This window comes from Falco biarmicus, chromosome 15 (assembly GCF_023638135.1).
Source record: "Falco biarmicus isolate bFalBia1 chromosome 15, bFalBia1.pri, whole genome shotgun sequence".
In the NCBI taxonomy this organism is placed as follows: domain Eukaryota; kingdom Metazoa; phylum Chordata; class Aves; order Falconiformes; family Falconidae; genus Falco; species Falco biarmicus.
In genome coordinates, this window is record NC_079302.1 from 15595712 (window position 1) to 15615798 (window position 20087).

At 38.3% G+C, this 20087-nt stretch overlaps 1 protein-coding gene across 6 annotated transcripts in view; it reads left to right on the forward strand.

The window, feature by feature from the left end:
* PHKB (phosphorylase kinase regulatory subunit beta) overlaps positions 1-20087 on the forward strand; it is an 80071-nt gene that overhangs the window by 43001 nt on the left and 16983 nt on the right. For all 6 annotated transcript variants that reach the window (XM_056360933.1, XM_056360932.1, XM_056360935.1 and 3 more), the window contains 10 exons: positions 1096-1254; positions 5391-5485; positions 12640-12695; positions 12898-12991; positions 15463-15546; positions 16010-16114; positions 16955-17037; positions 17120-17210; positions 19399-19460; positions 19549-19711. In XM_056360933.1, coding sequence (XP_056216908.1) covers positions 1096-1254; positions 5391-5485; positions 12640-12695; positions 12898-12991; positions 15463-15546; positions 16010-16114; positions 16955-17037; positions 17120-17210; positions 19399-19460; positions 19549-19711 — 992 coding nt within the window. The remainder of the gene's footprint in view (positions 1-1095; positions 1255-5390; positions 5486-12639; positions 12696-12897; positions 12992-15462; positions 15547-16009; positions 16115-16954; positions 17038-17119; positions 17211-19398; positions 19461-19548; positions 19712-20087) is intronic.

Here is a 20087-nt window from a genome sequence, read left to right on the forward strand (position 1 = left end):
TTTCTGTTAAGAAACAGAAGCATTTCGTTACGAAATTTTCATTACATAGCAGATTTTCTGACCTTGCTGATCCTTGCTTTTTTCTGGTTATTAATGAATATGTGAAGTTCCATGAACACTGAATTAATCTTGTGGTTCCTCTTGGTGAATGCCATCATTATTATCTAATCTTAAAATTTCTGGATGTGTTTGGATACCTCACCCGTTTGAAGGTTCTATCTCTTAATAACTTTTCAGTTTTTCTGAGCTTCCTGCCAGTAATAAATTTTTTTTTGTCTAAGCAAGTAGTCAGACAGTGTAACTGTATTCTGTTTATCACCTGTTTTTTTAATCCAAATTAAGGTGAAATTTAATTTTGTAGAGAGCATATTAATCTGCTTTTGTGTTGCATATAATTAGGTCAGTCTTTTTTAATTATGTTTCTAAATTCCTGACTCTTGTCCACTTAAAAAGTGTTGAAATAAAGGATATTAATCTACAGTGATCAGTAATACCTGTGGCAGAAATCTAGATATGAGATATGCTATCTTCCAATGAAGAAGTTATTCCATTTTGTTTCATGATGTTTCAAAATGAAAATGCTTGCTAAAATTTTTTTTTCATACTTGCAAAACTGTAATTTTTGTTTAAATAAATGTTTGATTACTTTTGGCCAAGGTGTTTTAAAAAGTTGGCTGATGCTGAGCTGGTATTAAGTACAGGGAAAACCACCCCAAGTGTTTCGCTCTGATGCAACTTTCATTTCTGTTGGTTATGGTTTGCTATCTGGGCTGTATTTTGCTTTAGGTGAAAAATAGTAATTTTTTTCTTTTTTGCACAGTAAGGCACTGCACAGGCGAAGTGTGTGTTCTGGGAAGAAATTCTGTGGAAATGTTTGGTGACAAATAAAGTAATTTAATATTGCCCTGGGTTTCTTGTACTGATTGTGGCTTTGAGGCAGCAATGAGTGACAACAGCATTTCTGTTGAATCACATTATTGCTAGGGTGTAACTTCCCCTGTTTTGAATCCGCTTCAGCTTTATTATGGGACTACAATCAAATAATAAGGGAAGTGAAATGTATTTATTTACTGTACTTATTTTAAAACTCCATAGGGTATCCTGTTGTACCCAAGTATTACTATGTGCCCGCTGATTTTGTTGAACTGGAAAAGAAGAACCCTGGCAGTCAGAAACGGTTTCCCAGTAACAGTGGATGCGATGGAAAGTTTTTCTTGTGGGGACAGGCAGTTTACGTCATTGCACAACTCCTGGGTAAGAGGCTGAGGAAATTCTACCAGGTTTTTACTTGTCTGAAGTGAAGGATGTTTTCTTGTTAACATTGTTCTTGAATCTGAACAAAACACATTGGCTTGAGTTTTGAATGGGCTATGGGTGGCACGTGTGTTCTCTGCTTCAGTACATATGTGACAGGCAAAAATTGCTTTTTATTCTTTATGTTAAAACTTTCTGCTGCGTGTAGCATACTATGAAGCTTACTGGAATATTTCATAGAATACTGAAAATCTTCTAAACATCATAGGCTTCTCTTGCGTTTTTTTTTTTCTTGCCTTTCCCTCTTAATTTGTTCTTCATGACAAAATATATTAACATGATAGCTTCTGGATTAACTATGTCAGCTGCAGCTATTTGTAAGCATTCTATAGCATTTAATTCAATTGATTTACTGCTTGAAGCAAGACAAGTTTAAACTTTGAATAGTTGCAGTCTCAGATAAAAATGTGTTCTTCAGTCTGTAATTTCTGCTCTTTAAAACAGAAGAGACTAGATGAGCATTGGGAAGCGTGTGTCACAGTCTGGCCATCGAAGGCCGTTACGGTGCATTTCAGTCACAAATGAGCTCTTGGTCTCACTTGAGAGGATTCAAAGGCTCATGCAAAAAGTTAAGTCAGGAATGTCTTTACAGTTTGTTTTTGGTTTTGTTTTTTTTACGCTTCCTTTTAGGAGGAAGATATATTACTTCATTTTTAACACGCTCAGCATTTACCTGGTAATCAATAGACTGAGTTCTAAAAACTTCTTTTTGGTGAACACCGTAAAGGGAAACAGGCTGGTGGCAGTAAAATGAGAAACATTGAAGGGGAATTTAAAAATTCAGGCCTTGGCAAGAACAGTGGATATATCTTTAGGTATGGAGGAACAGAGTCCGTCTGCTGCTCCACCTGTTTGATTTCACTGTATTCCTTCCATAATTCCTTTTTTAGCCAACACTGTAAAGTAAATGCAGGCAATCTCACCTTTAATGAAAAGACAATTAATTTAATCTCTTAGTATTAGCCAAGTAATCCTCAATAGTGTGTGCAGGAATACTGCAGTAATTCTGCTAGTATTCATCTTGTATTAATATTTGTGTATTTCTACACCTGCAGAATGTTGGTTAAATAAATTAATTATTGTTTGCTAAATGTGGTGTGAGTAACCTAACTTTTTTTTGTTCCAATTCTTTCTTTTGCTGACCGCTTACACGCTTTTTTTGTTAATAATTATGCTAAATGTCTTTTTGAAATGTTGTCATTTGTGACTGTTCCCTTTATTGTTTTAAATTTTCTCTGCACTGCATGCATTACTTCTCATTCCTCCCTTCCTTTTTTCAAAATACTTTTTTTCCTTTTCTCTCATAGTCTTTGCAAGTAGGGTCTGGAAATTTTTACACAAAGCTAAATCTTATCACCGGTGATTGTTGTATCAGGAACTCCATTTATTCATGCTAATTTATAGTCGGTGCATTTAACTTTGCTCCTTTCTGGATGAAAACCTACCCTGAGTAACAGTTTTCTCCTTGGTGAAAGTTTTTGTGTGTGTCACTTTGCTTGCTGGTGGCTGCTAATTAAGTGGAGACCTGACTCCAAACACTTTGATTTCTGGGAAGGGACTGGTTTCCCATGTCATCATCCATTCCAGAAATTGTTGTGTTGCCTCGAGGGTAGCAATTAATTTGTATTTGCTCACCCTCCTTGTTTCTGTTGTGTAGGCGAGCATACAACATAACCTTTTCAGATTATTCTTCTGTCTGTGGGCCTGCTGTCTGCCTGTTGCAGTCCAAATTTTTCTAAATGCAGCAACATGAAACTGAGTCAGTTCTTATACATCTCGCTGCCTCCCACAGAGGGGCAAACAGAAGCGGAGAAGTCACAATTTTGATGCTGCTTATGAAGGCTCTAAGCAGCGGAGGCAGTGGAGGTAGGTGTCTTGCCTGCCGCTGTTGCAGATCACCAGATGCCTATGCAACTGAAGAAATTGTTTATGAAGAATAAAAGCAGGCGTTTTGCAGACGATGATGCGGTTTTTCATAGAATTTCTTTCTTGCTCTGGCTGAGGAGGTTTGTAAAGGCTGTATGAAGAGTCCGCGTGTTCAAGCAAGTGAAAGGAATGCCGGCTGCTCAGCTGGGTCGCACAACTGGGAGTTCACTCGTAGCGTTTCATTTAGTAGCTCTCTTCCTTTCCTGTGCTTTTCTTTATAACTTTTGTATCTTGCTCTGTGGATTCAGTGCTGCCCAAAACAAAGTTTTTTGCAGTATTTTGTAGAGTATAGACCAAATGGATTAAATATTGTCAGCTGTTGCTGATGCAAATAATGAGCTACCAGAGAAAACTCTGCTTCTGCATTCTGATACACTTGCATTTGCGATAATGGTGATGATTATTCACTGAGATTCTTCTTTTAAATGAAACTGTAGATATTGAAAGTTACCTTAATTTTATATTAGTCTGTTGGTATAGTTGTTTTAAATACAAAATTATTTTCATTACTGAGCAATGTAAAAACAGTGGAAATAGAACATGTATTCTGGAAACTGCTCTTGCTTTTAAGAATGATGAGGCAGAGTCCATTGATCTGGCAATCATTTGGTTAATCAATTTTATAACATCAACAGTACCACAAATAATTAAGTAACTTCCATGCCTTTAGCCAGCGCAAGAAGTCTGACCATGTGGACTGGCGCTTAGATGACTGATTTCCTTAAAATGTGTTTTGTTACCTCATGTGTCCGTATATTAAGAAATAGGCTGTGGTAATTTTTCATCATCGAGCTTTGCTTTCTGTTTTTTAACATAACCACCTGTACGTGGATCGTGACTCCGCAGGACTGGGCAGAGCAGGCGGCAGGGTCCCCTCCTGGCAGGAGGCCGGCAGCATTCCCTCAACAGAAGGCAGGGGACAGGAGACGGTCTCAGGCTGTAGTAGCTGACCGTGGCTGGCCGAGCTCCCGGCAGCAGCGGGCTCCTTCCAGGCTTCCTCGGTGAACTGCCCAGCCACGTCCGTCCTTGTCTGCCCATGCCTTTTCTTCCCACTGCACCGTCTATTCTGCTCTCTCTTCTTTCCTAACACTGTTAAGCTTGAGCCAGGACACGTTTTGAGTTTATAAACTGCTGTCTTAATTTACTACACAGTGTAGTATTCAGAAACATTTTTTCTTGTCAAGACAGCGTTGGTTTTCTGTTGTAGCTGAATTCAGCTAATGAGGTCGTGAGTTGTTTCTCCTTTAGATTAATAGCTGATTTCCTAGAGTATAGAGCTTTTTAAGAATATGTGCAAAATTCTTGACTTGTATATAGGAGAAATGAAAATTCACTGTGACCTCCCCTGTAGCAGAAATTAAAGATTGGACAGATTCATGTCAAAATGTCATTTTGATATGAAAATGCTTCTTTGCAGGGCATAATAGCTCACAGTAGATTGTGAATCTTTAATCAAGCCATTTGTTGAAACTTTTTCATAGTGTACTTTTGTTGGAGTACTTAATTTTTTTCAGGAGAACTTTAAAATAATGGAATTTTAGGTTTGTTGCCTTGTGGTTTGTTTTTTTGGGTTTTTTGTTTGGTGGTTTTTTTTTTAATACATGTAAAAAAGCTCCAGGTAGAAATTGCTAGGTTTCAAATATTTTTAATTGTTTTTTTTTACTATTTCTTCTTGAGCTATCCTAGTGAGAGGTATCTTTGATATCCCTTGTCCCTTTCAGGTTTATAGTTGTGTGATTACCTTGATATAGAGGCTGTCTGCTTTTCTTCAAAGCTAAGAAAATTTTGATGGCAACCATTGAGTTTCTAGTTAAAGCTCCAGAATAATTCCATGGTTGTGGCTTGAGGGCTTTTTACATTACTTGGTTGTTGTGGAATTTGTTGTCTGCCTATATTTTTCTAACACATCTCTCTGAAAAAATAAAAGATTGTTTTTGTATACTATAGTATTATAATCAGCTGTAGCAAGAGTGATGTTTGAGTCAGTTTTAAAATTAAGAACATCCTTTAGATCGGCAAATCATTGATCTGAAACAAAGATTATAGCAGCAGAACCGACTGCGTAAAATACATTCACATGCCTCCTTAACAAAAGCTGCAGAAAGTACTCAAGTCATTCAGTATTTTTATATATTGTTGTTTACTTTCAGCTGACAAATTAGTAAGCCCTAAAGATATTGACCCTATTGGACGTTACGTACCTCCACAAGATCAGCGGAATGTTAGCATGAGATTTTCAAATCAGGTAAGCATAAGCTTAGCGTTAAAATATTTTTACTGAAAATTTGTTATCTGTGTGTTATATATGGCTTCCTAATATTCCAGTTTAAACGCTAGGGAAATCTTAAGTGTATGTACATTTGCTTGGTTGATGGAGGATTACTTTTAAATGGGAGATTATAACATCTGCGGTTTTGGGAAAGTGGTGCACGTTTGCCTTCATACTAAGTGGTGCAATCAAAAAGATACATAAAATGTAAGTTTAAATAGCTCATAATAGATAGGTATGTTTCTTTGAGTTGTAAGATATGTCAGGAAGGCAAGCAAAAAGCAGGCTTGTTCTAGTTCTTTCCAAATAATTACCATTTCAATATATTAATGTCTTTTGTATTTAGAGCTCCTAAGGTTCTTTTTTAGAGTGTGGTGGGTACATGAGCTCCTGTATTTGGCTTAAATGCACAGCAGGAATGAGCGCTCAGGGATGGAGAGTGCTTGAAACATCGTAATTCAAATCTGCAGTAGATAGGATAACAAGACAGAAACACGGCCTGTAGGTAGGGGACTTTTTTTTATTAAGGAGGTAAGAATTTTAGGTATGGAAATGTTTAGCTGAGACCTTTTTATTTCTTGGTAAAAGGAATATGTGTTTGGTAAGTTCCGTGTTCAGCATTGTAGATGTGTTATTGAGGCATGAAGTAGGAAGCATTTATCTTAAGGTTTATTCCAAGATCAGAAGTGAACAATGTTTTTCCTTGTTCTATCCAAATGCTGCTTGAAACCTGTCTCCTATTATTTCTGGTTACCGCGGTAATCCGAGTGCCTGGGTATTGTCTCATTCACAATGAGACTTTCGTTGTTCAGGGTGCAGCACCTCTGCCATGGGCACATGAGATAATGAAAGCTCAGTGGCTTTATTTGTTCCCAGTTTCTTTGTTCTTACATCATGGGATTATGAATGCTGCAGAAATTGCGAGCTGCTGCAGCCCCGTGCCCCTTTACGAGTGCCGTTAGAAGCAGCCCGTAGCGAGTCAGTGCTGCGTGCAGCCCATCAAATTGGCTTTTTTCTTTGGTTCTTGAAACCAATGACTTGACATGCCACAGATGAACACTTTGAAGAAGATGGTTTGTTCTAAAGACACTGCATGACTCACTGGGAAATGTTTTACTAGAAAAGCATTTTTACAGTTTTGTGGAGTACCCATTATATGACAGGGAATTTCCAGGTCTTCAGAGAGAAATAGCCTCTGCCCTGAGAGTCTCCCAAAAGAGATCATAAATAATGCAGCAATAATTTATTTTCTCATAACTGACTCCTTCAGTGTCACTCTGTGGGTCAATAAAGAACTTAATTTGTAAAATGCAGTTGCCTGGTAAAATTCAGGAATGAAATGAGGACTCTAAAACCTCAACAGTGTTGAAAGAATTTGAAATAACTTAAACATTTCAATATTTTGCTTTATCTGCAAGTGATAAGAAAGAAAAAGAAAAAGAAAAAAAAAGCTTTGTCATTGTTAGAAATGAAACCAGACTAGATGGTTTGTCATTCTCAAGTGCTTATGCAGCGGTCATGGTCTTCCAGCGCTCAACAGTTGTCTAGCTAGAATTATCTGAAAGAGCAATTGTGCTCTTCTGGGACAACTTGGTGGAACTCATGCGTGTTGATCTCTCCCTTTAGATGCTGTCTTTACTTGCTTAAATTTGCTAAACCCTTGGCAGAAATTTCCCATATTTGGGATAAGTAATGCTTTTGTTGTCAGGGTAAGAGAAAGAGAACGCCTTCCCAGTGTGGTCCTTGAGCATGTTCTGATGAACAAGATCAGTGTTGTGTTTCAAAGCTAGAAATCAAGAGAGGATAAGATTACTTTGTTGTTGTTGTTGTTCTTAAACCTAAAAATCTTTACAGAAATCTAACTTAGATCGATACGTTTAGCAGTTCCTGTAGTTGTGCATGTCCTTTTGTATGCAAGAGGTTGTGAGATGGGTTGTTTGTTGTTCAGCGGCAATATGTGGAAGGGTAAATAAATGAAGAGAGAGGCAAGCTCCGGGCTTGCCTGGGTCCGCTTACACCTTTGTTCTTCCCCGTGACGGTGGTGCTTTGCTGCAGCTGACTGTGCCTGCTTTTCTTTGCTGTGTAAGCAAAGCTATAGCAGCTATCCGAGATACTGCACGTGCTTCTCGGCGTGGGGTAGAAGGAAGAGAAGCACATCTGAATTAGTGGGAATTCTAGACTGTGGTGTCAGGCCTTTGTCGCTGTAGGCTCTGAGCAGCAACGTATAAGTGGTGACCGGAATGGTCAGCGGCCCTGCGGTGCGAACCGGGCGCGTGTGGGTTTCCATCGGGATTGTTCGTACTGAAACAGGCGCTGCTGTATTTCGTGTCGTTTTACTGTTACAGTAGTATTAGGGCAAAAGTTTGTTGATACAGATGTTAGTTCACATCGGTCGTCGGTAAGAGAAGGTTAAAGAAGGAAGGGCAGAGGCAGGGGCGTCAGCGTGAGGCGTGCAGTTGAAGTCAGCACACTTTGAGTTCCAGCTGAGAGTCTTGACCTTGACTGTTTTCGATCCACATTTTAAATTTGCTTAAACAGTTTGTCTGAATATTTGATTAGCTCAATTAGATTAAAATGGCATAATTTAGGAGAACTCGGTATTTAGTATTTGCCTTGAAGTGCTAGGAAGATGACTAAAAATAAAGTGCACACTGAGAATACAGTACATCTACAATTATGTCTTCGGAAATCAAAACCAATTTCTTCTCTTTCTCTTCTCTTTTCTGTATAGCTAAAGAACGATTCAGTTAAGTTGAACAGAAAAATATTACTACTTTTAGATTTCATTCCTGTAAGGAATAAACAAGGATATGTAAAAACTTCAGATGCCTATGTATATAAAGTTTGTCAAGATACAGTGTTTTGGAAGGTGATGTACCAAAGAGAAGGCCTTTAAAATTTTTATTTGAAGCCTTGTGCTGAGGAAATACTTCTTAGATAAATGCATTTTCCATGTGGGCATATTTTCGTGCTTTGATTGCATTGACTATAATCTCTATAAACATTTGCCACTGAAAAATGTGATTAATTCGGTTTAGTTGTGGCTTCGGTGCCAGTACAAAAGTATGTCTGATGCCCACATAATTGTGTAGATTTAAGCAAGCGATGGCGATACAGGCCTACAAAGGCAAAGTCGCTATGAAAACGCTGTCTATAACTGTGGAACTACAGCTTTGAATGCATCCCTCAACCTAGAAAATGTGATAAAAGAAGACAGTCTCTGTCGTAGAAAACTAGAATCAAATGAGCAGTATGGTAAAAACTTAATGGCCACTAATACTAAAATATTAATTTAATCTGTGTGTAGTTAAAAGGAGATGTTTTCTCTCCTGATTTAATGCCCCAAAAAACTTATTTTTCACTTTCATGAAGACATCTGTCTATGTCCCCTCTTGGGGAGATGCCAGCGTGGCGCTGGAGCAGGATTCTCTGTGTTCCAAGGCAGAAGGCAGCGGAACAGCAGAGCCGTTCTCCTTTGCGCTGGTAACTTGCTTTGTAATGCTAAATGCTCAGGAGCGTTTCAGGTTAAAGCCCATTCGTGGGTTAAAACCAAAACGGAATCACCCATGCTCCGTTTACTTTAGTGAAAGGAGATAACGCAGGGAATTGTGTTTCATTGGGGATAACTGTAGAACTGGATTCCTTAGAACAGCTTGTTTTAGTCTTTCTTTTTACTGCCTGCGTATCCAGGAGGGATTGTTTTATAACACAGTTTCAGTCGTGTTCTGTTTTGGGAGAATTTAGCATCTAAGAGGGCCTGTATAGTAACAATAACACTTGAGAAATGAAGTGGGGTGGAGATTTTCTGGTTTGTTTTGGATTTTACTGGAGCGTATGAAAGCTGATTTACTGCCGTCTTATATTTAGTTTCGCATTTAACAAAAAATGTTAATCTTGCTAAATTCTCAGACTGCTCTGTATTCTGGGTTAACGTGAAATCTATGTATAGGGTGGCAATTCATTACATTCTGACTGCATGTGATGACGGTGGTCTTTTAATGTTTTGGTTCGTAGACATAGTGATCATTTGTGGGGATTTGATTTAAGTTACTGGAAATTAAGGTTCTGCCCATCGATCTTGGGAAGAGAACAGTCAAAATGATAGACTGCTTATTTTTTTCTGTTTTCAAGGAAGTAGATAACGTGTGAAGAAGGAACTAAAATTTCTAATTGTAGGTAGACTGAGATACATTAAGATTTTAAGATTTTTCAGCTACCTAAATTACATTTAGCATTAGAGCATGTCTAATTTTGATGGTTTAGAGAGATATATCGTATTGGATTATTTGTTTTGTAATGTTTATTATAAGCACACTCTTGCTTTCGTTTCTTGTAATACAGTTGTCTACCACAGGTGACACAATTCGAAAATTGTTGAATGTTATTTTAGAATTTAAGGCACACGTGTGTGTCCATATGGTATTGCAATGAAAAAGTCTGGTGAGATAGTGGTATTGACCATAAACTGTTCAGCCGGATTTAGACGCTTCTAGAAGCAGGTGTGGTTTGTAACAATGCAGTTGTAGTTTTGTAGCAGCAAGGTGGGTTAGTTGGGTTAAGTACAACTTCTTCTGTTGGTGCTACTTCTGTTTTCCTCACCTCGCCCCGTACGCTTGGAAGGCCCAGGAGGTACATTTTAATCCGTGCTCTTGACTGTTGTGCCCACTTTCTCATGTGTGCAGAATGAATGGATTTTTTTCAGAGTTCTGAGATTTCCTGGGAGCGTGTGCAGAAAGGCATATAGCGATAGCATCTGTCCAGGGAGAGTGCAGCTAAAGACTAATATTGAGCTGCTTTCTCTGCTCGTGCCGGGAATGGAGTCGAGGATTTTTCCCTTTATCCTGCCTCCAGCAGTTTATAACCTTGTTAAGAACAACTAATCTGTCTTTTATCTTCGTCTTCTGAAAACGCTGGGGTATATTTATCATTTGCACAGCATACAGAATACAGTTGAAACAGATCCTTCAGCCCATTGTCCAATGTGAAAATGCAAGGCAGGAGAGGAACCGAGGCAGGGGGGTGTCTGTTGCCATGGCTTGGGGAGACGGTGATTGATGTTGTGTGAACAGCACCTTAGCTTGCGCTATTAGACAAATGTGAAATCAAAGACGTTAAAATGGAACTTTTAACTGCAAGATTTATGTAGCGGGACATGTAGGAGTTTAATGCTTTTACGCATTTCTTTATATATAATATATAGCAAGTGCTATATATTGCTATCGTTACTGGAAAGGGTGACACACTTCTTCAGGAGTAGTGTTGTATCTATTATGTTGATCTGTGTTTCCCTAGACCACGACTTGTGATCCTCCAGCCCCTTGACATGTTAAGTGACAATGAAAGTAACTTTCTGTTCAATGTTAGAGCGATGCTGTAGCCGCCCAGCAATCACAGTTACATTTTTCCACAGGACTTTCGAAAGCCTAGCTATTTTTTCACACAGGTTTTTGTGTTGTGCCAGTGGCGCTGCAGATGCATTTGCTTAGTTATGGCCCATGTTAGAACCACCACTTACCGCCTGCCATAAATGAGCCAGCGTCGTTGGGTACGTTTATGTACGAGAGGCGTTAGTACCGGTATCGGAGAAGGAAGTACTTCAGTGAAGATGCTGTTTGCGCAGATTTATGTATGGTTTGCAGCCTGTGGTTACACAGTACCACTCAGTTCACCATTAACACAGTAATAATTAAGCCTTAACTTGAAGGCCACTCCGCAAGTTAGATCACAGGCTGTCTAGAAATCAGTGCAGTCTTGGAGAGGGCTCTTACGTTTTTGGGATGGGGGTGTCTTTGCTTTTTGTTTTATAAACATAATGCACTGACTACAGTAGAGAATTGGTTTGAGTTTTCTTACTGTTTATATAGATGCAATTGAAAGCATGATCACCTTGTTCTGAGGAGGAAGATCTTTTAATGTCACTTGAACTTTTTGACTTCTCAGTCTGGTCTCTTTGTGCATGTACTTTTGTCACAAACTTATTTCATGTGGCAAAAACTCAAAGATTTTTAGCAGAAATGCAGTGCTGATAGGCTTTCGGGAGAATGTTCTCAAGACCTTCTGGAAACCCATCAGCTCTAACTTGATACCAAGGCTCACAGATGCCTGAACAAGCAAGCGTTCACTCTGAACTTTTTATTCTATCAATGTCTATCCATCCGTTGTCACAGAAAACACTGTATTTTTATATAGTCAGTTGATAGAAGATGTGTTTAACTTTTGTCGTTCACGTTCTGGTGATTTCTAGACAAAAGTAGACAAAAAGCATTTTGGGAATGCAAACATATGCTGCTTTTAGTTCTGTTGATTTTGCAGTCATTGAATGGTAGAGAAGACATGAGCAAGGAATAACTGACATCTTGGTTTTTAGCTAGTGATGCATGCTGCCAGTGAAAGGCAAGGCGAATTGCCATTGCAAGAACTAGGGAGTGCAGTCACACCAAGATTTCACCCACCTTGTTAGGATTCATTCCTATTTGCGTGGATTCCTGATGTAAAATACTAGTATTTATTTCAAACATGAAGTATCTGTGTTACAAATAATGGAAGGGAATGTTTCTGTCTCCTGTAAAACGTAACGTATCTTTCATATACCTGTAAAAAGTAGCTGATTGAAATATTTCAGAGTAAAGGGTTGAAAGCAGTTCATTATTTTGAAGTTAATATTTAACAAAGGTTACCCAAATAACTGGGTTATTTCACTTTTTACAAAAACGTGTATCAAAACATTATGTCGTATCAGGCATAAAAGAAATACACTGATTGTATAAATTCTATATTTTTGTATGAAGCAAATTTTTTTCCAACTTTTTTTTTAAAATTGAAGAAAAAAAAACCCTAAAAAAAATGAACAAACCGAACAGTGGAAGTGATTCCCAGAAACCTATTTTTTATTAATTCTCCAGAATGCATCTTGCTGGCTATTACTGACAGGAACATCTTCCCAGAGTTTTGAGATTTACAAGTTTTCATCCAGTGTTCTTTTGGTTTGTTTGCACAGTAAGAAAAAGCAATGCAGGCAGTGATGTCTGTCATACTCATTAATTGTTTAAACAGTCACTTCACTATTCATGCTCTATCTAACAAAATATATAATTAGCAATGCTAATAAATATTTTTTCATTATTTTCTAGGGTCCTTTAGAAAATGATTTGGTAGTACATGTGGCCCTCATAGCAGAAAGTCAGCGGTAAGTAATTTTATTAAGAATTGCTTTTGTAAAGAATGTGTATTATTAGGGAAGCGTTGAACAATAGACATCTTAAATTTGCTGAAGGTATTCAAGGAAGCGTAGAATATAATACTGCTGCTTGTGTCTCTGCTGCCAAGATACCTGTTCAAGCTAACTGTTCTGTGGTTTGTCGTTAAATTTGTCATTATTTCATTTGTAGCCTACAAGTGTTTCTGAATACTTATGGAATCCAAACTCAGACCCCGCAGCAGGTGGAACCAATTCAGATATGGGCTCAAAAAGAACTTGTCAAAGTAAGGAATTCTGCATCTAAAATTATTTACCTATCTATAAATTTCTTTTGTAACAATAGGAATTTATATCAAGCTATTAGATTTGTATCTCATTTGGCTTGTTACCTACCTTTTTGTGTTATTCTCATTTGGTTGCAGGATATGCTGACGCTGGGCAGTGACACATGCCTAGCTACAACTTTCCGTGAAACACTGAAGCCCAGGTGTTCTGTGTTAAGCTAATTAGGCTTATAACTTGAGTCACTTTCAAAGAATATTGAATGAATAATACATTTTTAGTAATAGCACAGTAGACTAAATGAATCTGGATGGAGAAACAAACAAATGTGCAATAGTCAAAGAAGTGGACTAAGGCAATAGGCATAAACCATCCATCGTATTTCATAGCGCAGGCCCTTCTGTAACGGTTTTTTTTTTTTAGAAGTCCTTTGGGTCAATTATACCCAGGAAGGCTGGTGTTTAAACACCCCTTTAACTCGGCACATTTCAAAATCTGTGGTCAAAAATTACTGGGACGACAGACATCTTCAGTGGCCTCATTGTCCTCTGTGAAGGCTTCGGGTTCCCTGTTGCTGTAGAGGCAGGTAGCTCCGCGGGGAGTGCCCCAGCCTTTCACTGAAAAGCCCTGGCCCGTACTGAGCCTCACGGCTGATGCTGGCTTAGGTGCAGCTGTTTAGGTAGCTGTCAATGCCACGGGAGGCCAGCAGCCGAAGAGGAATGGTCTGCGGGCCATACTGGTCTGCTTCAGCATCCTGTTCGTTGTTCAGTCATTTTTAGTACTATATCCTTAGCGCTTTGGCTACGCTGAAGATGTGCTTCAAGCTACCCGCTGCTGTTGTCCATTGTTTCTTTGGCCTCCCTGACAAAAAGATGACACCTTCATTAAGTTTTATTAATTTTTAATTCGTACAATGAAGAAAATGAAAGTTGCATTAATTTTATTAATTATCAGTTAAATTCCTAGCTGTGACAATTTCTGTATTAGGGATTATTTTTCCAAAGCTGGTGAGACATTTGGTAATTCTGACATTTTCTTTATACTCATGGTGAATAGGTACATCTGCCTCCTCAAAATTTTCTTTTAAAGGAATGTCATGAAAACATGAAGTTGTCTGAGGCAAAACAGTGGGCTTCTAGAAAAAGTTGTGCTGTAGCTGTGAAGCTGAAGAAATGAAAATGTTTGGGGCATTATGAGAACTGAGGTTTAATCCCCGGATTTGTGCAAAAGCCCAACACAAACCAAAAAGCAAATAAGCAAGGAAGCCCTGGTAGTAGTTGTCATCCTTTGTGGGGTGGGGAAGCTCATGCGGTTTCTATTTTGGGGAAAAGAGTATTGATCCATAGAGATCATGGATCTCAATATTTGCTGTTCCGATGCTGTCAATTCTCAGTAGTATGACATTTAATTAGAAGCTTTTGAATTGGTCTGGTGGCACGTGACAACAGTTTAAACCTCTGGGCTCATAAACAGGCATGTGTCCAAAACAGTCATGTAAAAAGAAACAAATGGCTGAGGGGAAGGAATTGATTCAGGAAAATCAAGGGTTGAGAGTAGGACTGGGGGCCGTGGGAAGGGATCCACAAAGTGGTTCCGGGGCATGGCACGGAATGAAAAAAGGAAGAAAAGGAAAACAAGAAAATGGAACAAGATGCATGCAATATATAGGAAAAAGCACTATAGTACTATACTTCTACTACATTTATACAAGATAATAGCAGAATACTCCATAGGCGTAGACTAAAAACAGAACACAGAAGCAGATGGTGTGAAAGATCGCTCTAGTTTGGTTCACTCTCATAAATCAACCCAACAGTCCAGTCTGCTTTCACAGCCGTTCCTTGCTACTAGCAAGTTTAATTTTCCAGAATTGAAGGGCATTTTAATGCAAAAAAACCTGCTTGGAGCAGCTGGACTCACATGAAACTGTACTTTTGTTCAGGTGCTCTGGTGCTGAATCTGAACTGAGGTTCTGACTGTAACAGATCAAGTTGGAAAGCTGTTACAGCAGATGAGGCTGCTTTAGCAGCTGTAGAACACGAGGTCTCAAGATAAAGCAAATATTTTTGTTAAGAAAACGTTTTATGTCTTACATTATAGCAGAATGAAGGTCCTTCTAGTGTCAAATTACGATGCCTACTGCCATTCTTTTAGTCTCCATTACCTACTGCAAAAAGGGGTTCACTATCCTTTTGGGTTTGTTATGTGTAGATGGGGTATTCAAAGCTGTTAGTGTTTTGATGTCTGCGTCCCGGTCCCACTTAAATACAGTTGTCTAGTCTGGATGAACAGGTGATGTAGGTAACGTGTTATTTTTCTTTTTTTAAGTAGTTATTTGTCTTAATGAGGAAACATAGGCAATATCAGGAAGGCCCCAAGCTGACAGCAATAAAAAGCTATCGAGCGTAAAGCGGAGTGCACAAGGAAGGCTTTTATCTAGGTTCTCCTCAGTTTGCTTGATTCTTTCTCGCAGGCGTACTTCCATTTGGGGGTCAATGACAAACTCGGATTATCTGGAAGACCGGACAGGCCTATCGGATGCCTTGGAACATCAAAGGTTGTTGCAGGACATTTTTGTATTATTGTTATTGATGTGTATTTCAGAAAAATATTGAGTTGGGCTCTGTATGATTTTAAATAGAATTGAAATGTAATCTGATTTTACGCATATATCTTATTTTAAAGTCCCTGTAATGTGTTACGCTATTACAAATGTGCATGTTCTGTCTTACTATTAAACTGTCGTGTTTCCTGGACATCCAATTACGGTAACACTTGGCCAAAACAGGCTGAGTGATGATGAAGTGAACAGCTTTAGGGGAAATAGAATGTAGATCTGCATACCTAATAAAAAGCAGAGTACCTATAATTAGATATGTTGGTTTTATCTTAAATACTTTTTTTTTAATTCAGCTGTTCTGCATTGATTATTACTTCAATAGTTTCAAAAGACCTTTCTTTTTAGCTACTTTCATGCTTCAGGTATTTTGAAGATTAACCGAAGCTTTCTCTCTCAACAGATTTATCGAATACTAGGAAAGACTGTAGTTTGCTACTCGATCATTTTTGATCTAAGTGATTTCTACATGTCTCAGGACGTTATGATGTTGATTGATGACATTAAGGTATTTTATCTGTAACTTTGAGAAACTGACAACAATAGAGTCTGTAGCAGAATAAACTGAAGTTTGATGAGATGGAAGACTGAAAGGGGAACACTGTGTAGTGTGTATTCTTCTAACGTATAAATAAGCTTGCCGTCTATGCTGCAAAGTGTATTAAGATGAATATCCTGTCAGCCCAGTATGAGCTCTAGGGAGTGTCTCTGTCTGACAAAAAAACTCACCCAGAAGTGGTTTGGAATGCTGCCATGGGGCAAGCAAATTATCATGTTTGTTTCTTTGGGAAAACAAAGGGTCTTGGCTGAAAGGCAGAACGAGACTGGCTTTCAAGGAATATAGGAGGGCCTTTACCTGGAGGAAAAATTACTTGACTTTGCACAACTATTAAGAATCACCTTCCTTCCCTAACTTTTAAGGCAGGCAGCAGTGCAAAGCTTACCTGTCACCAGGCTGCCAGTTTCTGAGCAGCTACTTCCAGCGCACAGAGGCGGCACAGCTTGTTGCCCCCTGGCAGCCTGTGGCTCAAGCCCTGGGTTCCCACGCGTGCCTGCGGGGTCATCACACGTAGCTCAGTACACCGCGCTCCGGCGGTTCAGTCTGTGACCAATATATGTGCTAGAAGTATTTTCAGAAAACTTGTGAAATAGCAGTGCTTGAAAGCAACCTGTATTTGCTGAAGAAATCGTTAGCTAAGGTTTTATTAATCTGTTGGGGTTTTCGGTGCTGTTATTTTAAGATGGCTCTTCTCATATCTTGCACTGTGTATTCTGGCACGTGCTGGTGGGTCTTCTGGTGGGTTTGTGTGTGTGTGTGTGTGTGACTAAGGTATTATTTCTTCCCTAGAACGCACTGCAGTTCATTAAGCAGTACTGGAAAATGCACGGCCGTCCGCTATTCGTTGTACTTATCCGTGAAGACAATATAAGGTAGAGAGAGAGAGAAAAGCACCGTTTGCCATGTGGTATTTACCTAATTACAAGATTAATGGAGTTCTGTTTCAAATTTCAGAGGGAGCAGATTCAATCCAATATTAGATATGTTGGCAGCCTTTAGAAAGGGAATTGTTGGAGGAGTGAAAGTTCATGTCGACAGAGTACAGGTATGATGATTTTCCTGAACGTTGCGTTCTTACCTCCTAGTATTGGTACGTGTACTTTTACTACTTTTGTTTTTCATGTGACTTCTAAGTATTTTATGTAGTGTCATCAAATTAAGGAGTCAAGACCCAAGACATTTGGTGCAGTTTTTGGTTTATCTCAAAAGAAACATGGGTTTGTTTTAATTTCTTTTGATGAGTCTTTTGAAAGTTATAACCTTCATAGAGAATTTTCAGAAGGGAGAAAGTTTTGTTGGTTGTTTTTTTTTTGTTCCACAATCTTGTGAAATTACCATTGAAGGATAAATCCACAATGTCAAGCGTTGAGGGATTTCTTTTGGTTATCTCATTGAGGCAGGGAAAGAAAGGTCCTTCACATATATTAAATTTCTTAAAAGAACTAACATCTGGTTCTAACATCTTTGCTGTTTGACTTAATCTTAAAGCAGGAATGTCACTTTATTAAAATGTGAAAATTACTGAGTCAGGTGCTGGTTTTAGATACTTACATGTGCCGGTTAGTCTTAGTATACAGCTATTGAAAAATGCTTCTTTTTGTAAGAGAAAGAGCAAAGACACGGTTGAAGATCATGAATTTGTAGCAGAGCTGGGTCGTTTGTAAATTAAATAGTCATCGCTATAATGGTTTAAGATATTCTTGTAATCTTTCAAACATTTATGTGTTGCTACTGGCCACGTGTAGGTCATGTAGCCTCTCCTGTTACCATTGACTTTGCGTGTAGCAAATGCCATTAGTGTCCATGCAAAACCTCTCATTTGCCTACAGTGCTTGTTGGTGTGGTTTGTTTGGGTTTTTTTAATTTAACTGCAGTGACTTCCTTGCCTTGCATTTGATGAAACGTATGTATCATCAGGCAAGAAATTTCTCAAATTTATAGAATCATAGAATGGTTTGTGTGGGAGGGGATCTTAAAGATCATCAAGTTCCAACCACACGTATATAAAATAGGACACATTATTTGCGTCCTTTATTTTAAGCATTACACTGTTGCAGTCATCAGGGAGTGAACTTCCCCTTCTGTACTCAATGACCTTCTGGAAAGGTTCTATTTTTTTTTTAAAAAAAAAGTAATTAGTAATTTTAAAGTGTTAAAGATGTTGACAGTCACTGGTCTGTTGATTATCGGCTCTCCATTAAAAAGAGTACATGGTAAAACTGCAAACAAATGTTTGTTTGGCTGTAAGGCCAGTGGTAGATGTTGGTGGTCAGTGCGTTTACTGGGAGAATACGGTGTGCTTTCTCCATCAGTTTAACTGTAATCGCTATCTTATGGCACAGCTGTCAGATCATTTTGGGGGAGGATTTGGGAAAACAATAAGGGATGTGTCTAATATCTGGTGTTTTCTTAAATAATTCATCTGTTGCAACAGAATATCTATTGAATCTGTGAATTGTGTTCAGCTGCTTCATTTAGATGCATATGTGTAAACGTGTCTAGAGAGAAAATATGTGCCCAACTTGTGAATGCTCTTTTTCCTTGTAAAATATACAAAGATCTAATTTCATTTAAAAATACGTATGCGTAGAAGACTCGTAGCTCTTTTGATTTTTACCTTCGTTGTTGTCATGTGCTCAAGCAGATGTGGAAGTCGAAGACTGAATGTCCCAAGCAATAAGAGCAAAGCAGGGTTTTTTTCACATTCAGTCATCTCACAGTGCAACAGATCAATATTTTACTGCCAGTTGTGTACAATGAAAATGGAATTTAAAAATTCACAATAGACACCGAGTTTTATTTAGCTAATGAGAACCGTCAAAAAGCAGTCTTAAGAATGCTATAGTACAATACATTTCCTCTGGCAGTATATAAATAGGAAATTCCTATAAATTTGGGGTGAATTAACTGTAATGACTACATCAGATCAATGCAACGTTGAATCTCAGGTATGTGATATTCTGAGACAGAAGTATTTGTGAGCTGCATTTGATGGGCACGCTTAGGGCAGGCATGCGTGGATTAAGGAATGACTACAGAGTAGGAACCGCCACTGTCTAAAGCAGGATTTTAAGAAAGAGGAAAAATACTCTGCGAGTGTAAAGATATTTGGAACCGTGGAGAAAGAAACCACTTTCTTAATGGAAACCACCAGCAACATACAGAGATCCAAAGGCAACTGTATAGTTGTGTATATTTCTGCATCTTTTAATTCTCTCAATTTTTCATTTCAGACATTAATATCTGGAGCAGTTGTTGAACAGCTTGACTTCCTAAGAATCACTGAATCAGAAGAGTAAGGCTATGTATTAATAATAATGATTAAGTATTTGATAATTAAAGTATTTTCTGAACTGTGAAGAAATTAAATACTTCTTTTGCAGGGCTCCTGTATTTAAGAGTTTGGAGGAGTTGGATCTTCCAAAACATTCAAAAGTCAAGAGACAGTCTAGTACTCCAAATGCTTCTGAACTTGAGCAGCAGCCAGATGTAAATATTAATGACTGGAAAAACAAGTCAACGTATGAGATCCTGCAGAAACTTAATGTAAGAAAACTTGATAATATACAGTGTAACTTCATTCTTATGAAATGAGGAGTTAGGTGCTGGTATTCTTTTTACCAGCAGCCTGCTTAGATCAACATGACTAGTGTCATGGTTCGATGTTAGTAATATAGCTACTAACATGAAATGTCTGATGTTCCTCCTCATACTTGAGGAATTTTCCTCTTTACACTCCTTTACCTTAACCTCACAGAACTTTCTGGCTCCTCATGCTGTAACTATTGGCTTCCATTTTTCCCAGCTACTCAAATTTTCTTCTGGTAATAAATGACCGTCTACAAGGGGGATCCATTTGTTTTATGAACAGATATTTTATTGCTAGACTAAAATTTGACAGTTTCCAACCATTGGTATTCAC